This window comes from Marmota monax, unplaced genomic scaffold (assembly GCF_021218885.2).
Source record: "Marmota monax isolate L192 unplaced genomic scaffold, Marmota_monax_Labrador192_F-V1.1 WCK01_AAM20220418_F8-fsc00038, whole genome shotgun sequence".
Classification (NCBI taxonomy): Eukaryota; Metazoa; Chordata; class Mammalia; order Rodentia; family Sciuridae; genus Marmota; species Marmota monax.
In genome coordinates this window covers 8,133,345-8,150,329 of record NW_026692498.1, presented here as the reverse complement: position 1 = coordinate 8,150,329, position 16,985 = coordinate 8,133,345, and the positions used below count along the sequence as shown (strand labels likewise).

The 16,985-nt window shown below is 56.3% G+C and overlaps 3 protein-coding genes and 1 non-coding gene across 5 annotated transcripts; 2 read left to right on the top strand and 2 right to left on the bottom strand.

Annotated features, from left to right (window-relative positions):
- The first annotated feature begins 640 nt into the window (after positions 1-640).
- On the top strand, positions 641-8,755 carry Esrra (estrogen related receptor alpha). 2 transcript variants are annotated; one of them, XM_046445378.2, is made up of 7 exons: positions 641-825; positions 2,196-2,532; positions 6,001-6,117; positions 6,260-6,388; positions 6,765-6,932; positions 7,028-7,297; positions 7,722-8,755. In XM_046445378.2, exons 2-7 carry the CDS (start codon positions 2,208-2,210, stop codon positions 7,979-7,981), a joined length of 1,269 nt encoding a protein of 422 aa, XP_046301334.1. In that variant the 5' UTR covers positions 641-825; positions 2,196-2,207; the 3' UTR covers positions 7,982-8,755. The 2 variants fall into 2 exon arrangements, with proteins under 2 accessions (XP_046301334.1, XP_046301333.1); XM_046445377.2 differs by lacking the exon at positions 641-825 and adding an exon at positions 1,265-1,375.
- On the bottom strand, positions 8,697-9,934 carry Trmt112 (tRNA methyltransferase activator subunit 11-2). Its single transcript, XM_046445380.2, has 4 exons — positions 9,481-9,934; positions 9,292-9,393; positions 9,063-9,152; positions 8,697-8,983 (listed from the first exon to the last, which is right to left on the bottom strand). Exons 1-4 carry the CDS (start codon positions 9,556-9,558, stop codon positions 8,876-8,878), a joined length of 378 nt encoding a protein of 125 aa, XP_046301336.1. The 5' UTR covers positions 9,559-9,934; the 3' UTR covers positions 8,697-8,875.
- Positions 9,935-10,230: 296 nt separating this feature from the next.
- Prdx5 (peroxiredoxin 5) lies at positions 10,231-12,899 on the top strand. The gene is made up of 6 exons (XM_046445379.1): positions 10,231-10,419; positions 11,556-11,690; positions 12,128-12,259; positions 12,339-12,377; positions 12,503-12,564; positions 12,673-12,899. The coding sequence occupies exons 1-6, from the start codon at positions 10,246-10,248 to the stop codon at positions 12,776-12,778; spliced, it is 648 nt and encodes a 215-aa protein (XP_046301335.1). The 5' UTR covers positions 10,231-10,245; the 3' UTR covers positions 12,779-12,899.
- A 3,755-nt stretch (positions 12,900-16,654) lies between these two features.
- On the bottom strand, positions 16,655-16,778 carry LOC124093385 (small nucleolar RNA SNORA40). Its single transcript, XR_006851954.1, has one exon. It is a non-coding gene; the product is annotated as a small nucleolar RNA SNORA40 (small nucleolar RNA).
- Between the last annotated feature and the right edge of the window lie 207 nt (positions 16,779-16,985).

Here is a 16,985-nt window from a genome sequence, read left to right as displayed (position 1 = left end):
CCGGGTCTTAACGGCCCTGCCTTCCAGGGACTCGTAGTCCAGGGATACTTGCATGTTTAAGGTCAGCTTCTCCCACCCTGGGTTCCGCAGCTTTGTGGGGATATTGAGTCTGCGGTTCAAGTGCCCAGCAGGCGTTATCTTGGGGGAAGGGGAAAAAGAAAAAGGGGCAGCGCCCCCGTCGCTGTTCTAGGTTCCACCCCTCATGCATATGCAGATACCCCAACCTCTCCGTTCGTCCCGCCTTCTCATTTTCATAAGGATTTCGTCTCTCACGGCAGCTGCGGCCACTGATCAACCTCGCCCACTCCTTCCGCGCAAAGCGCGCCCCGCCTCCTTCGTTACGAAAGGGCGCTCCAGGCCCACCCCCACCGGGCTCTAATCCCTGGAGTTCCTCCGCATCTCTAACCCGCCCTCTCGGCGGCCGCGTAGGCATGTGCGCCGCTGAGGTTCGGTGGTGGGGCGAGACCTGTGAAGGCCCGCCTACTGGCTCCGCCAGCTCCGCCCCCGACCCCTCCCGGTACGCAGGCGCTGCCCGCCTCACTTGTCTGATTAGCATAGGGCGCCGGGCCCCGCCCCCTGTTTTGCATGCGCACGGCCGGCCCCGCCCCCGCTGTCAGCTGGAGGAAGCCGAGTAGGAAGCGGCCGCGATGTCCTTTTGTGTCCTACAAGCAGCCAGCGGCGCCGCCGAGTGAGGGGACGCGGCGCGGCGGGGCGGCGCGGCCCGAGAAGGAGGCGGAGGAGTGGCCGCCCGCGGCCCCCGGCTCACCCCGGCGTTCCGGGCCTCTCGGCCCCCATGCCTGCCCGCCCGCCCTGCCGGAGCCCCAGGTCCGGGGGCGAAGGGGAGCGCTGTTGCGGGGGTGGGCGGGCGGGGCGCGGGGGCCATGTGCGAGCGCGGCAGGGAGGCGGGCTCCAGCGGGTGCCGGCTCCGGTGCCGGCCCTGTTCACGACCGGAACCTGGTCGAGAGCTAGACTGGGGTCAGGGTCTGATGGGATCCGGCGTTCGGGTCCTGGTGGGCTCTTTTGAGTCAGGGTCTGTCTCTGATTTGGGCTGCTGGTCCTGGGCCCGGTCAGTCTTGGGCCTCAGATCCAGCCCCAGGGCAGGGTTCAGTCCGGCACTTGGAGAATGCCGAAGTCCCTGGGGCGGGCTGAGTGGAAGCTGGGGAGGGTTCTCTGTCAGAGAAGGGGCTCTGAAGACCACGTGGGGGCGCTCGAAGGGGCCTAGGGCCACCCTCTTCTCTGGGTCAAAGGTCATCGCACCGGCGGGGGAGAACTTCTTCCTCCTCGGCTCTCCTCATTTACTTCCTGATAACCTGATAGACGTTCCCGGCGGGCTGAGGGGGAGGGGAGACTAGCAACTTTAGGCAACTTCCCTTAGGTGTGCGCAGGTTTACGGGGGGCGGGGCGGCCCGAAAGGTGGTGGACTTTGCGGCAGCTGGAGTGTGAGAGTGAGTGTGCAGGCCTAGGGTGCAAGGGGGTGGAGCCGCGCCCGACTGTGAGCCTGGGACTGGGCATGCTGGGGCAGGAAGGGGCGGTGTGTCAGGGGTGTTCTTTCTCACAAATCTGTACCTGCGTGTGTGATTGTGGGGACCTGGTGTGTGTATGTGTGATATCAGGCTTGAGTGTGAGTTTGTGTAGTGTGTCCTTTGGGAAGAGTGTGAGACAAGTGTGAGAATGAGTGAGGGCTGGGGTTTGGAAAGGGCCATGTGTGTGAAAGTCCCCAGCAGAGAAAGCATGTGTGGGCATGTGGTGACACCTGAGAACCCAGGTGAGAGTGTGAACATATATCCACGCCTTTGGGCTTGTGTGCCTCAGTGTGCTCTCTCGAAGAGAGAGCAGCCATATGAGGGGAGACCTCTAAGAATGGAGGTGTCCCTCTTCTGGCTGTGGATTCCAAGGGGGGTTGACAGTTGCCTGGGGACTGAGGTTCCTCTGCCCCCTGACTAGGGTGGGAGTAGGGCTTTCCAAGCCTCTTCCAGGTTCCCAAGAGGATACCTGCTGTCACTTACTGATCCTGGAGGCTCTGGAGACTCTGTTCCCATGGCAACAGCTGGGGGGGGGGCTTTTCATGAGTAACCCTTCCTTGGACTCTGCCCTCCTCCCTCCCCAGGACGAGCCTGGAAGTCTGGCCCAGGCCCAGGGTTAGGCAACTCATGTGGCTGGGTGCCTCTCTGTGACCTGACGGTCTCTCACTGCAGGTGACCAGCGCCATGTCCAGCCAGGTGGTGGGCATTGAGCCTCTCTACATCAAGGCGGAGCCAGCCAGTCCTGACAGTCCAAAGGGTTCTTCGGAGACTGAGACTGAACCCCCCGTGACCCTGGCTCCTGGTCCAGCTCCTGCCCGCTGCCTCCCCGGGCACAAGGAGGAGGAGGATGGGGAGGGGGCTGGGCCTGGTGAGCAGGGCAGTGGGAAGCTGGTGCTCAGCTCCCTGCCCAAACGCCTCTGTCTGGTCTGTGGGGATGTGGCCTCCGGCTACCACTACGGTGTGGCATCCTGTGAGGCCTGCAAAGCTTTCTTCAAGAGGACCATCCAGGGTGAGCCCCCACCCCACTTCTGCATGCTTTGCCCTTTGCCCTGGCTTGGCACCTCCCAATTGGTACACGGCTAGGTGCAGTAGGTCCTGAGACTGCCAGACGCTGTGAAGTTGGCATCTGGCGGGACTCCTCTTAGAAGTGAAATAAACACAGCAGCATGTGTGGCGTACTGGAATGGGATGTTAGAGGACACAGCCTAGGTTTCTGAGTGCTGTAGGCCCAGCACCTTCAACAGTGGTTCTGAAAAATTCCAAGGCAGCCTCTGCCTGTTCTGAAACTTTGTTCTTGACTTGTTCCTGCTTCAGGTAGCTGCTACCCAGCAGAGAACATGGCCCCCTTTTCTCAGTTTTTCCAAAGCAGCACCAGTGCAAGGTAGATTTTGCTAGATACCTGAGAGAGGCCACATTGTATTTTAGTTCCTGACTTAAAAGATTGTTAGGGAGTGTGGGGTGTGGCTCAGTGGTAGAACACTTGCCTAGCAAGTGAGAGGCCCTGGCTTTCATTCCCAGTACTGAGGGTTGTATGTATGGAGAATATATATATATATATATATATATATCACCACATAAACATGATTAGGCATTTAAAAGTCACTGGTTTTGTGGGACATGGTGGTACATGCCTGTAATCCCAGTTACTCAGGAGGCTGAGGCAGGAGGATCATAAGTTTGAGGCCAACCTCTGCAACTTAGTGAGACTCTGTCTCAAAATAAAAATTTGGAAGTACTGGGGATATAGCATACAAAAATTCAGAGGGATGGTAGTATAGCTCAGTGGTAGAATACTTGCCAAGTATGTGCAGGGACCTGGGTTCAAGCCCCAGACAGGCGGGAAATTCAGGGAGTAAGATGCTGATGTAAACATTACCTAGGATGAATGGGCTGCTAGTTAAGTTGCTATGTGATTTATGTGATAATTGGTTACTTTGGGGCTGTACCAGGCACCCTGCCCTTTTGCTCTTTTTTCGGCTCCCAACCAACCCTATGAGGTGTCAGTGTTGTCATAGTTGAGGCCTACAGAGAATTATTTTATTTTTTTTTATTTATTTTTTTTTTAAAATATTTTTTTTTTTTAGTTTTCGGCAGACACAACATCTTTGTTTGTATGTGGTGCTGAGGATCGAACCCGGGCCGCACGCATGCCAGGCGAGCGTGCTACCGCTTGAGCCACATCCCCAGCCCCAGAGAATTATTTTAAAAAATATTTTTAGTTGGACACAGACTTTCATTAATTTTTACGGGGTGCTGAGGATCGAATCCGGTGCCTCACATTGTGCTAGGCAAGCGCTCTGCCACTGAGCCCTAGCCCCAGCCCAACCCTACAGAGATTTTTGAAGCTTTGTTCAAGTCTTACAGGTAGAAAATGGCAGAACTAGGATTTGATGTGGGTCCTGAGCTGGCTCTCAAATCCCAGACTGCTGCTCTACTTATTAGTAATAACTGGACTTTGGACCACTGATTGTGATATGCCAGTGAGTCTGAACATGGCCAAAACATGTTGGCCATAAAACTCTGGGTTCCCTGCTGACTCTGAGGACCAGTGAGGCTGCAGATCTAGGTCTGGGTGTCACCTTGGAATCTTTCATCCTAACTGTGGACACATATTTATTGTTAGCTATCGATTATAGTCACTTACTGAGCACTTAAGTGCTGTGAATTATGCTAAATGTTTTACATGGATTATCTTCTTTAATTCTTACAACCTGCCTTTACAACAAGTATGATTTTTTTTTTTTTTTCATTTGGTGCTGGGGATGGAACCCAGGGTCTCGTATATGCTAAGCATGTGCACTTAGTACTGAGCTACACCCCTCAACCCCAAGTATGAGGTTTTTTTCATGCCAATTTGATGGCCGGGAACTTGAACTGAGAGTTCCAGGTGTTAGATCTGGGACTTGCCCAAGGTCACACAGTTGGTAAGGGGTAGTGTTGGGCTAGACCAAGGTAGCCCCAGAACACTTTGCTCTTCACAACCAGTGTTCCGGGTCCTGGGACTGAGGCAGAAACAATGAATTGAAACAATAAATTGCCCAGAACTGCCCTGTTACACTGTGGCACGTGTTGGAAGGCCAGGAACAGGATGTGGACGGGAGGCCTGGTCTGAGTCTGGGGCTCCAGAGGGCCTCCCTGAGGACAGGTCCTGAGCCAGGTGAAGCCCTAGCAGGGCTAATGCACTAGTGGCCTGTTGGCTGGTTAGTGGTAGCCCTGCGAGACTGGGAGAGCGACAAGCTGTCAGCATCTTCTGTGTTAGTAGCACTGGGGACATTCGAGGCCCTAGTGACACTGACACTGAAGTGAGAGAGAGGTAATACACGGGATAAATAGGTTGCTCTGTAGCATCTGAGGTGGCCCCAAGAGCTGAGAGGAATCTTCATAGCAGGGCTCAGGCTGGAAGTGCCTGCAGAGGGGAGATTGGGTATTGTCACAGGTGGCCAGGGAAGGCCTTCCTGAGGTGACAGGGAGGAGGTAGGGGAGGCTGTGTGCCATTAGGACCAGAGCTTGAGGCAATCCCTGTGAAGGCCACAGGTTCACTTGGGCTTTCACTCAAGGAAGTCATTGGGTTTGAGCAGAGGAGGGACAGGAGCTGACACAGCTCTAACAGGATCCCTCAGGCATTGAGCAGGAGGCCAGTGAGATGAGGGGACAGTGACTGGTGTCAAGGGTGGAAAAACAGTAGCTGAGGGCAGGAGTTGGATTCTGGATGGGTAAGGTCAGGCCCCCCGCAGGATTTGCCAGTAGGTTGGACGTGGGTGCAGGGGAGTTGAGGGTGCTGCCCAGCCTCCTGCCTGAGCAACTGGATGAATGCAGTTGCAGGCTTGGGAGTCTGGGGGCCATTTGGGACATGTTAGGGTTGAGAAGCCTCCTAGACGTGCAGGATGTCAGGGGGCCGCTGGATATGAGTCTAGAGCTCAGGACAGGTGTAAGCCCCAAGACTGGAGTGGGTGGTAAGTGAGGCTGAGGAAGGCCAGCCCTGGGCTGTTCAGTGGAAGGAGCTTGGGGAGATTCACAGAAACCACAAAGCGGCCAGAGAGGTGGGAGGCAGAGGAGCGGGTGGAGTCCTAGAAGCAAAAGCAGTGTTCTAGCACCGAGACCCAGTCGTGCTGTTAGATTCTCCTCTTAGGCAAGTAAGATGAGGATTGAGAACTGACCAATGAATTGAGCACCCTAAAGGTCATAGTGGCCCTTGATGGGCCCAGATGAAGGCAGTGTGGCCCAGAGGTGTGACCTGACTAGGGGCTTGGGACAGAGTGGCAGCCTGATTGCCTGTGCCCAGCCCCTCCGTTGCCCAAGCAGGGACCCCACCCAGTGGCAGTTCCCTGCCCTGCCCTGCTCATGGCCTCCTGCTCTCCCCTTTCCTCCCCGTACCCCCAGACCTGTGCTTGCCCCGGGTGAGTGAGGGCTCTCCTGGCCGCTGGGCCCACTCCTGGCCCTGGGAGGCCGCCACTGGAGCCCTGCCTCTTCCTGGCAGGAAGCATCGAGTACAGCTGTCCAGCTTCCAACGAGTGTGAGATCACCAAGCGGAGACGCAAGGCCTGCCAGGCCTGCCGCTTCACCAAGTGCCTGCGGGTGGGCATGCTCAAGGAGGGTGAGCGTTGGGCAGGGGCCTGGGCCGGGGATTGGGGCTGGGGGCAAGGCCTGGGAAGTTCAAGTGAATGGGCTGGGGAGGACAGCTCTGCAGGGCAAACCTGCCTCAGCCCCATCACCGCAACCCTGTCCTACAATTCAAGGGGTGCGCCTGGACCGTGTCCGAGGTGGGCGACAGAAATACAAGCGACGGCCAGAGGTGGACCCGCTGCCCTTCCCAGGCTCCTTCCCTGCTGGCCCTCTGGCAGTGACTGGAGGCCCCCGGAAGACAGGTGAGGCACGGTGGAGTCCTAGGGCTCCGGGGCAAGTTGCCCCCAAGGGCCTGTTAGCATCATTATAGCACTGGACCCGGATTCCACTTTCACTCACTTATTCATTTCCCCAAGGAATATTTGTACAGTAACTTTTCATGTGTCGAGAACCAAGTAATGTAGCTGGGTCCAGGGAGAGGTTTAATCTCAGTCTGTTCAAGACCGAGTCGCCTGGGGAGGTGGTGAGCATGCTTCCCTGGAGAGAGCTATCTCCCATCTGGCTAGTGGCTCTCAAGGAAGGCCACAGGGGGGACTACCTAGGAAGATGCAATCTCAAGGGGCCTCTAAGGCCTGCTGGACGGGAGTGCTCCTGACAGCCCTCCACCTGTCACTGCAGCCCCGGTGAATGCACTGGTATCTCACCTGCTGGTGGTAGAGCCTGAGAAGCTGTATGCCATGCCTGACCCAGCGGGCCCTGACGGACACCTCCCAGCTGTGGCTACCCTCTGCGACCTCTTTGACCGAGAGATTGTGGTCACTATCAGCTGGGCCAAGAGCATCCCAGGTAAAGGGCCCAGGAGACCTGGGACTCCCCTGAGGCCAGGCCATGTTTGGCTGGGGTCACTCGCTCAGCCGGGCCTGCTCTCCACTGCCCCCCAGGCTTCTCATCACTATCGCTGTCTGACCAGATGTCAGTACTGCAGAGCGTATGGATGGAGGTGCTGGTGCTGGGTGTGGCCCAGCGCTCACTACCACTGCAGGATGAACTGGCCTTTGCTGAGGACTTGGTCCTGGATGAAGAGGGAGCCCGGGCTGCTGGCCTGGGAGAGCTGGGGGCGGCCCTGCTGCAACTGGTGCGGCGTCTACAGGCCCTGCGGCTGGAACGAGAAGAATATGTCCTGCTGAAGGCCTTGGCCCTTGCCAATTCGGGTGAGTCCAGAGCAGGCATCCAACAGGAATCTCCACGAGGCCCTCCAACTGTTAACTCCATGATGGTGGCACAGTCCCATTTTGCAGATAAGGAAAACTGAGGCTTAGGGAAGACCAATGACTTATTCAAAGTCACAAAGCAAGCCAAGGGCAGGCCCTGAACTGCACACAGGATTTTGAGCCCTAGTGCCGTGCTAACCTGGAAAGGTAAACAGTGTAGTGGGAGGGAAGGTGGGGAGAGGTGGCCATAGTTGAGGGAGAAAGGGTGGCTATTGGGTAGGAGCAGTGAGTGGTGCCCCTTAGTCAGCCAATCAGCTAATCCATTTGGCCCCTCCTTAGGCCCATCCAGCAGTGCCCCAGCAGATGTGGGTTCCGCCTTTTCCAGAGGCAGCCCAGGCCAATAGCCCTCTCCCCCTCCTTGTAGACTCAGTGCACATCGAGGATGCTGAGGCTGTGGAACAGCTTCGAGAAGCCCTGCATGAGGCCCTGCTGGAGTATGAAGCTGGCCGGGCCGGCCCCGGAGGAGGTGCTGAGAGGCGGCGGGCAGGCAGACTGCTGCTCACCCTACCACTCCTCCGCCAGACAGCGGGCAAAGTGCTGGCCCATTTCTATGGGGTGAAGCTGGAGGGCAAGGTGCCCATGCACAAGTTGTTCTTGGAGATGCTAGAGGCCATGATGGACTGAGGCATGGGGTGGGAAGGGTGGGGGTGCTGGCAGGAACTGCCCAGCATGGGGTCAGCCCCAAGGGGGCAGAGCTGGGGTCTGGGCAGTGCCACAGCCTGCTGGCAGGGCCAGGGCAATGCTATCAGTCCCTGGGAGCAGGCCCCATGCCCTCCTCTCCCCCTCTTAAGGGGGTGTCAAGCTGGGAATGTGAATGCCCAGAGTCTGGGCACAGCGCTGTCCCTTGCAAGCCATAATGTGCCCCCAAGAGTGTAGGGGGCCTTGCGGAAGCCATAGGGGGCTGCAGGGGATGTGGGAGGCAGAAGCCTGATCTCAGGGAGGGAAGGGGATGGAGGCCACAGTCTCCCAATGGGTGATGCTTTTGCTGCTGCTTAATCCGATCCCCTCTCCAGACTAGAGGGGTATTTGGAGAGCAAAGGCCCCTGCCCCCTTCGCTCCTCCTCATTTGCATTGGGCATTAATGCCCCCCCTTGAAGCAATAACTCCAAGCAGGCTCCAGCCCCTGGACCCTGGGGTGGCCAGGGCCCCCCATCAGCTCCCACCCAGCCTCCTCAGGGGGTGGGGAGAGCACTGCCTCTATGCCCTGCAGAGCAATAACACTATATTTATTTTTGGGTTTGGCCAGGGAGGCGCAGGGACATGGGGCAAGCCAGGGCCCAGAGCCTTTGGCTGTACAGAGACTCTATTTTAATGTATATTTGCTGCAAAGAGAAACCGCTTTTGGTTTTGAACCTTTAATGAGAAAAAAAAAAAAAAGATATACTATGGAGCTCAAAACCACTGTGGTCAGTGTGTCATTGGGTCAAGGGCTGGGACTACACACTGTAGAACTAGCAAACAGAATATGTTAACAAAAATACACACGGTCACAAAACGTAAAACTGGTGCTGGACATGGTTAAGTCTCAGTTTCCTCATCATTCAGCAGCATGTTGGGGATCCCGCGGCTGATGGGGAACACACGTCCTGACTCGGGGCATTGCAGGGTGCCCTCCAGCACGTCCACCTGTGGAAGGGTGGGGCAGGGCTCAGCACTGGCAGCCTCAAGGGCGGGGCGGGAACAGAAGGCGAGGGTCGCTTCTCACCTCCAGCAACACGTGATGCATCTTTCTCAGAAATGTCTCGTCGTTCATGTAGCCCTCAGTAGGCTCTTTTGGAACCTCCACCAGGTGCAACTGCGGACAAGAAGCCTTAATCATCCCTGGGCATGAAACCCTGCCCACGCCCGGCCAGACGCAGGGCTGCGGGCGGGTACCGGGGGCCGCGGTAAGCCGCCCCCCTTCCGAGGCAGGGACCACGGGGACAGGTGCTCACGGTGTCAGCCGCCTCCAGAAGCGCCGCCCACTCCACCTTGGGTATCATCCGCGCCACGAAGTCTGGGTTGAACTCCACGGGATTGATTCGGACTTCGGTGGCCTGCGGGGCGGGGAGGTCTAATGAGGCCGGGGCCGAACCCGAGTTTCTCTATCCCGCCGGAAGAGGGGCGAGGCCCGGGGCTCGTACCTGGAGGCGCAGGGGGAAGCCACGAGGCCCCACCCCCCGCACATGTGAGCTCAGTAGATTGTGGGTGAGCAGCTTCATGTTTCCACAAGGGCTCCTCCGCTCCGGAACCGGAAAGAGGCCACTCGGAGCTCACGTAACTTCCGGGGTCGCCGGGTCTTGGGTACTATTGGATGGCCGGAGGAGCGGAAGTGGCGAACTTGCTGAAACTTGCAGGAGCAGAAGTACTTGAAAAATCTGGTCCGGTCAAGCGCTGCTACCGGAAGCGTCTCGGCGGGAAGTTGCTGCGACGCACAGCAAACTCCACTAGCCACAAATCATATGTAACATGCAAATCATATGGAAAGTAGCTGCAGCGCAGAGGCTCTCGTTGAATGTAACATAAACATGTTTTAGGCCTCCACAGGCCCGTGATACTATCATTTCCCGCACCTTGCTTTCGGGTAAGGAACGGACACACTGCATCAGTAAATCAGGTCCATTAAAACAGCAGTAGCTCTTCCTTGCATGCAAATTAGCTGCGCGAACGATGAGTGCTCCGCCCCACTTACACTGCGTCATGGCTCAGCCCCTGACGCACGCGAGCCCAGAGTCCTGGAGCTCCTTTCCTCGCGCCGGCGCCCTTGCCTGCGCAGCAGGGGCGGCCGCCGGGGCGGGGCGCCTGAGGCACCGCCCCCAGGAGGGTCCCGGGGTGGAGCAGGCTCCAGGCCCCGCCTCGTGTGATGTCTGGGGCAGGTGGGCGGGGCGGCTGCAGGTCTTAGGGCGGGCATGGGGCTGGCGAACCTGGGCGTGCTGCGACGCCGAGCCTGCTTGGTAGTCACCAGCGCGGCTGCTGCAGAGTCCGCGGCAGCTACAGCAGGACGGCGGCTGGAAGGAGGAGGGTGGGCGCGTGGAGGGGTCCGCAGTTTCAGCAGCACCGCCGCAGCCATGGCCCCGATCAAGGTGACCGTTGGCCCTTTTCCCCGTCCCTAAGCCCGATCCCAGTCCCTCTTGTCTGGGGTGACCCTGTCTCTTGCCCTTCGTACCCCCCTCCTCCGCCGTCCTCGGGGACTCTACTGCGATCTATTCCTTTCGTCCCCCCAGCAAGACCCCTCGGCTCCCCCTCAGTTAGGGGCCTCGACCCTAAGCCCCTGAGACATTCCCCAAGGCCCTCGAGCCCTCCCCTTGTAATCCTCCACAGCCACCGTGCGACACCCAGTGACAGGTCCCGATCGTTTTCAGGGGATTGAATACCATGGCATCTCTCACATTCTTCCATCTTCGCGGCTGGGCCCCTTTTCAGCTTTAAAGTGTCCTTCACTTCCCCTGCCCCACACTTTTGTGAGAGTGCTGGGCACCCCTTCACCCCATCGTCTGAAATAACTGTGGTCCCTCGGAGCCCAGCCATGTTTCCTCGATTCCCCCCCCCCCCCCCCCCCCCCGTCTCCATGGCTGATTCCTACCCTTCACTGTTCTTTCACTCATCTTCTGGAACCAACCCAGCTCCTCTGACCTATCCCCTCTGTCTGACCTCTGCTGAGACCCTCTCCATCTTCTACTTCATCCTACTCCAACCTCTGGGGTCCTCAGACTCCCCAACTTCTGAATCTCGCCTTTGCCTCCTCTGGCTCCAGGAATCCCTCACCCACCCCACGTGGAGAACCCCACCCTTCCCCTTCTCTATCCCCATGGGTGTGTGTGTGCGGGGGACCTGGATATCTTCCCTAACTCTTCCACCCCTCTTTGTCTGAGTGACCAGGCCTTCTCCCTCCCGGTTATCAGGACTTCCTCCTCATCCTCAAATGCACCTCTCTGCCCCCTCCCCCACTTTATTCCAGCTGCTCATTTTCACAATATTGCAACATTTGGAAAGAACTTTCTTTCCTTTGTTGTCACCAAAGGCCAATAAGCAGAGCAGGGCCACCTGGAAAGCAGGAGGATGTTGGGTAACTAGGTGGTATGGGGGAGGAGACAGGGAGTGACTCCTGGTTTTCTGAACTAGCTGATTGCCAGCAGCAATCTCACTCTGCATTCCCTTTGGTTCTGGTTTGCTGCACCCCCCCCCACCTCCCCTTTGACCTCAAAGTCCTTTTATCCAGGTGGGAGATGCTCTCCCCTCTGTGGAGGTGTTTGAAGGGGAGCCTGGGAACAAGGTGAACCTGGCGGAGCTGTTCAAGGGCAAGAAGGGTGTACTTTTCGGAGTCCCTGGGGCGTTTACCCCTGGCTGTTCTAAGGTGAGACCCTCCCCTTCCTGGGGTCTGGGAGTGGGATCTTTTGAATTGTTCCCGAAGTTTTGTGTGTTGCCCCAGGGCATTTTGCTACAAGAGTCTGTAAATGATGCCACAACTGAAAGGGCTTTTCAGTGCCTCCAGAGGTAGGAGGAAGGGGCTGCACTTAATCCAACACCTCTTACCGCGCCTGCTGCGTGACAGGCACTGCACAAGATATTTGGGACTCAGGCAAATAATCCTGCCCATGGGAAGTTCAAGGTCTTGACCACAGAACATTTAAGTCTGAGCTTCCTAGTGGTGAAGTCAAAAAGAGAGTTGTTCACACGGCTGTCCTTTCCTGATTCAAGACACTGGGTCAGGGAGGGGCAGAGCCTGGAGGTGAGGGTGGGCTGAGGCCCCACACTGTGATCCCTTAGTTGACCCTTTGTTTCCCCTCCTAGACCCACCTGCCCGGGTTTGTGGAGCAGACTGGGGCTCTAAAGGCCAAGGGGGTGCAGGTGGTGGCATGTCTAACTGTGAACGATGTGTTTGTGACGGGAGAGTGGGGACGAGCCCACAATGCAGAAGGCAAGGTAAGATGTGGAGCTGGCAGGGGTATGGGCCAGGCCCTAGGAGGTTTTTCTTGTGACCTTTACTTTCCTGTCCCTTCAGGTTCGGCTCCTGGCTGACCCGACTGGGGCCTTTGGGAAGGTGAGTCTGCCCCTCTGCTCCGGGAAGTTCCTGTGCAGAGCCTAGAAGGCAGAACCTGAGGTGTGGGGAGCAGCCCTTGGCCTGTTCTGGGGGTTCCTGAGGCATTTCTCTGTCTTTCCTCTTAGGAGACAGATTTATTACTAGATGATTCATTGGTGCGCCTTTTTGGGAATCGCCGGCTCAAGAGGTAAAAGGGGGAGAGTTCTGCAGGGGCCTTCCCTGGAGCCCTGGCTCCTTGCTCCCTCCGGTCTCCAGGCCTGGGCTGATGCAGCTGGTTGGCCCCTCTTTCGCGCAGGTTCTCCATGGTGATAGAGGATGGCAGAGTGAAGGCCCTTAATGTGGAACCCGATGGCACAGGCCTGACCTGCAGCTTGGCCCCCAACATCCTCTCGCAGCTTTGAGGCCCTAGCCTGGACACACTCCCTCTGCCCTCTCCTGGCTCACCTGCCCAGCTGTACCCCAGTTGGGGCCACCCTGCTGGAACCTTGGCCAGATTTCCGCCATTAAACTCTCCTGGCTCAAGTGTGTCTCCTTGGTTTGCAAACACTGGTTTGCTGAGGGTGGGGCTCATTCCTTAGTCATAGTTGAGCTGAGGCTGTGAGGACAGGGCTGAAGGCCTCTTTATTTGCTTGTTTTCTAATTTTATTTGCTGAGTTCTGGGGTGGAATCCAGGGCCTTCCACATGCTTGGCAAATGCCATACCTCTGAGCTCCATGCCAGCCCCTGGGAATGCCCCCTGAACCTTCCTCCTGGAATCTGAGAAAGAGCCAGTGTCTAGGGTGGAAGAGGCACCGAGGGAAAGTCCCCAGCAGATGTGAGCTTGGCGCATACCCTGACCAACGTGTGTGTGTGTGTGTGCGCGTGTGTGTGCATGTGCGCGCATGTGCGCTGGGGTGTTGGTCAATTTAATTTATTCCAGAAACCCCAGTGTTGGAACCTTGGCCCTAGGCTTCTACATCAGGGTGACTTCAGCCCCTTCTCAAGCACCAGGAGCAGGAAGGGCCCCTTCAGTGCAGACCGCTGTCAGCCAGGAGGGCTCCCTGGGCGAGGAGGCTGTAGGTGGAGCCTGACCAGGGGTGGGTGGGCAAGAGCCAGGGGCCCTAGCAGCGTTTGGGGCTGGGGCCACTGTGGGCCCTGCCTTTGGGTCTGAACATTGCCCTGAGCCTCTTAGGGGAGTCTGGATTTGAGCAGGCTGGCCATGTGCTCTTGTCGCCTGCAGTGAGCTCTGCCTAGTCCATGGCTCTAGAGCAGGCCATAATCGGGGAGGCCAGGGAGAGGGTCAGGGAAGGACCTCTTAGAGGAAATGACCCTTGTGGTGGCAGAAATGGCAGAGAAGAGCCTGGGATAGAGTGGAGGGTGGGACAGCTCTAGGCTGTGTAGTACCCAGTGGCAAAGTGGGTGGGGTTGCTGGGAGAGGCTGCCAGGGCTGGCCTTGGGATCTAGGAAGCTGGTAGCAGCCTGTCCCCTGCCCTGTGGGCACCTCGGGCCATTGGAAGTTTGTGAATAACCCTGGGGGTGGGGGTGGCACCAGCAGGGCGTTGAGGGGAAGGCTCCACAGGGGGAAGGCTCCACAGTCGTCGTGACATGGCTCGGGGAAGACGACTCCTGTGTGTTGGGGCCATGGCAGCAGTAGGAAGGGCTGGTGGTAGTGGTGGGGTCTGTGGGTGGGGTTCTCAGTCAGACGACACCAGCCACCTTGCGTGGGCCCCAGTGCTCAGCCTCCTGAGTGCCCAGCACTCCTTGGTCCCTGTGGTTCTTGCCCCAAACTCTCCACCCCTGGCCTTCCTCTTGTCAAATTCTGGGCCCCAGTGAAGCCAGATTTAAAGTTAGGTAGTCAGTGTAGTTAGATAAATCGGGTCTAATATCGAGTGAAATCTAAAATGGAGGCCATGCGGAGAATGACTCAGGGAAAACACAGGACAACTCATGGAATGTTAATGAAGTCCCGAAAAGGCCCTAGGCCAAAGTCCACCTCAAAGAAATGTTAATGAACAGCCCCCAGCAAAAAGGTGCTGACTCAGAAGTCCTTCCTGACCAGATTACTTCTTTGGCCCACCTGTGTCCCACCCCTCGGGCCTTCCCACCTACATTCCATCACTGAAAGAACTATAAAAAGGGGAGACAACATCCCTTCCACGGATTCCACCTCTTGGGTCCCCTTCTTCCTCCCGGAGAAGTCTTTTCTGCTGTCCTTTAATAAACTTCTAATTTCTACTCTGACCTTGCCTCGGCGTGCTTCTTTGGTGTTACTCTTCAACATTGGGGAAGCAAGAACTCGTCACCGGTCAACAGCGGTAACACCAGTACCTGGGGGATTCAGGGACACCTGAAGTCACTTAGCCAGGGCAGTGTCCTCCGTGGGTAAGACTCTGAAGTCAGTCCCAGTGGGCTTCCTTAAACACAGGTTGGGACAAAGCTGGCTCCCTTCTAACAACCTGCATGACCTAGGGACCCCTCGCGGACTTCACCCCCCACCCCAAGACTGGCCAGATGCCTGAAGGGAGGAAGTGACAGCCCCAGATAGTGAATGGCTGAGCTCCCTGAGTGAGCCAAACCAGGAGAAGGCATTACCAAGGACGCGCGAAGGTCAAGGCAGGCACAGGGAGGAGCTTCAACATTTTCCTTGGCCCTTAGGTGCTGGGGACTGAGCCCAGAGTCACTTTGCCAGCAAGCCATATCCCCAAACCTTTTTATTTTTTATTTTGAGACAGAATCTTGCTGAGGTGCCACAGCCAGCCTTAAACTTGAGTTCTTCCTGCCTCGTGCGCCACCAGGGTCTCTGACGCCATGTCCCTTAATCTTTTTGGTGCAAAAGAGGGAACTGAGGCTTAGGGCCTCCTGCCAGCCTCGGTGTCTGCAGCAGTAGGTGGGGTGGTGAGAGAGAGCCCACCCTCAGCCAGGCGCCCTTTTCCTCTTCTGAGGCTTCATGGCATCTGGCAGCTCCTGCCACCAGGGGAAGCCCGATCTCCATTTCTGTCGTTCTAGCCACCTGTTCCCTCCACTCTTGGGCTTTTTATCTGAGCTGGTTGGGGCCCAGCAAGGCCTCAGGGGAAGGTTCTCTCTAGAGTCTTGCCACTGGGTGGCCCCTAGAGACAATGTGGTGGGGACTGGGTAGCATTGGCTGCTAAATGTTGTTACTTAGCTTCCTGGGATGCGGGGTGACTGGTGGGGACGTCTTCAGTTCTGGAGATTGGGCCCTTGAGGGCCTGAGATTAAACAGCACCTGGCAAGAGGATCCTGCAGTGGGCTGGGGATGTGGCTCAAGCGGTAGCGTGCTCGCCTGGCATGCGTGCGGCCCACGTTCGATCCTCAGCACCACATACAAACAAAGATGTTGTGTCCGCCAAATACTAAAAAATAAATATTAAAGAATTCTCTCTCTCTCTTAAAAAAAAAAAAAAAAAAGAGGATCCTGCAGAGTTCTATCTGCAGGACAGACAGGCCTGGAGCAGGGAGGAGGGGTGGGTGTGGCCTTCCCCAACTTTTGATGGCCAAAGGGCCAACATTAAAACAACAAAAAGAAAAAACCAGCCAGGCAAGGTGCCACGTGCCTGAAATTCCAGTGACTGGGGAGGCTGAGGCAGGAGGATCACAAGTCTGAGGCCCGTCTCAGCAATTTAGCAAGGCCCTAAGCAACTCAGTGAGACTCTGTCTCAAAATTTAAAAAAAGGACTGGGGTATAGCTCAATGGTAGAGTGCCCTGGGTTGGATCCCTAGTATCAAAAATAAGAAAGTAAACAAGTGAACAAAATAACCTGAAACCTCCATCAGTATGTGCCGTCAGCTCAGCTGCTGCTGCTGCAACAGGATGGCTGAGGCTGGGTAATTTATAAGAAACAGAAGTTTTTACAGTTCTGGAATTTGGGGAATCCAGGGTCAAGGGGCTATATCTGGGGAGGGCCTTTAGCTGAAAATTGGAATATTCTATCAGTACAGTTGAGATTTCTCTCATGACCTTTGTGTTTTGATTATCAACTCATTAGCCTTAAAACCAAACTTTTTAGTTACCATTATCCCATCACTTTAAGCTGACTTAGGTATAATATTCCTGCTTACATGTATCAAAGCTCCTCTGAACAGTGATTTGCAGGTTGCAAAAGAGGATTTTTAGCCGGGCACTGTGGCGTACTCCTGTAATCCCAGTGGCTCAGGAGGCTGAGGCGGGAGGATCGCAAGTTCAAAGCCAGCCTCAGCAATGGCAAGGCACTAAGCAACTCAGTAAGAACCTGTCTCTAAATAAAATACAAAATAGGACTGGGGATGTGACTCAGTGGTCAAGTGTCCCCCCCTCCCCAGTTCAATCTCCAGTACCAAAAAAAAAAAAAAAAAGAGGATCTCTTTTTTTTTGCACCTGTCTATAAATCTTTGTCCACAAGTTAAACAAAAACACAAATAAGTGCTACATATTTTGTTTTTTGATCCTAGTTCCTGGCTTCTCCCTCCCCACCCAAGGCAGCCACAGAAGGAATTTGTCTTCCCTGCAGTAGGTCATAGAAATTCTGATCTTCCCGCCTTAAAGAAATTCTCTGGAGCTGGGTTGTGGCTCAGTGGCACAGCACTAGCCTCACACGTGTGAGGCGCTGAGTTTGATCCTCGGCACCACATAAA

Coding starts and splice junctions, on each gene's coding strand:
- Esrra (XM_046445378.2), top strand. CDS start 2,208: ATGTCCAGCCAGGTGGTGGGCATTGAGCCTCTCTACATCAAGGCGGAG. Junction 6,933..7,027: donor CTGGGCCAAGAGCATCCCAG/GTAAAGGGCCCA, acceptor ACTGCCCCCCAG/GCTTCTCATCACTATCGCTG. Junction 7,298..7,721: donor CTTGGCCCTTGCCAATTCGG/GTGAGTCCAGAG, acceptor CCCTCCTTGTAG/ACTCAGTGCACATCGAGGAT.
- Trmt112 (XM_046445380.2), bottom strand. CDS start 9,558: ATGAAGCTGCTCACCCACAATCTACTGAGCTCACATGTGCGGGGGGTG. Junction 9,394..9,480: donor GCTTCCCCCTGCGCCTCCAG/GTACGAGCCCCG, acceptor CCCGCCCCGCAG/GCCACCGAAGTCCGAATCAA. Junction 8,984..9,062: donor TGCATCACGTGTTGCTGGAG/GTGAGAAGCGAC, acceptor ACCCTTCCACAG/GTGGACGTGCTGGAGGGCAC.
- Prdx5 (XM_046445379.1), top strand. CDS start 10,246: ATGGGGCTGGCGAACCTGGGCGTGCTGCGACGCCGAGCCTGCTTGGTA. Junction 10,420..11,555: donor CAGCCATGGCCCCGATCAAG/GTGACCGTTGGC, acceptor CCTTTTATCCAG/GTGGGAGATGCTCTCCCCTC. Junction 12,260..12,338: donor CCCACAATGCAGAAGGCAAG/GTAAGATGTGGA, acceptor CTGTCCCTTCAG/GTTCGGCTCCTGGCTGACCC.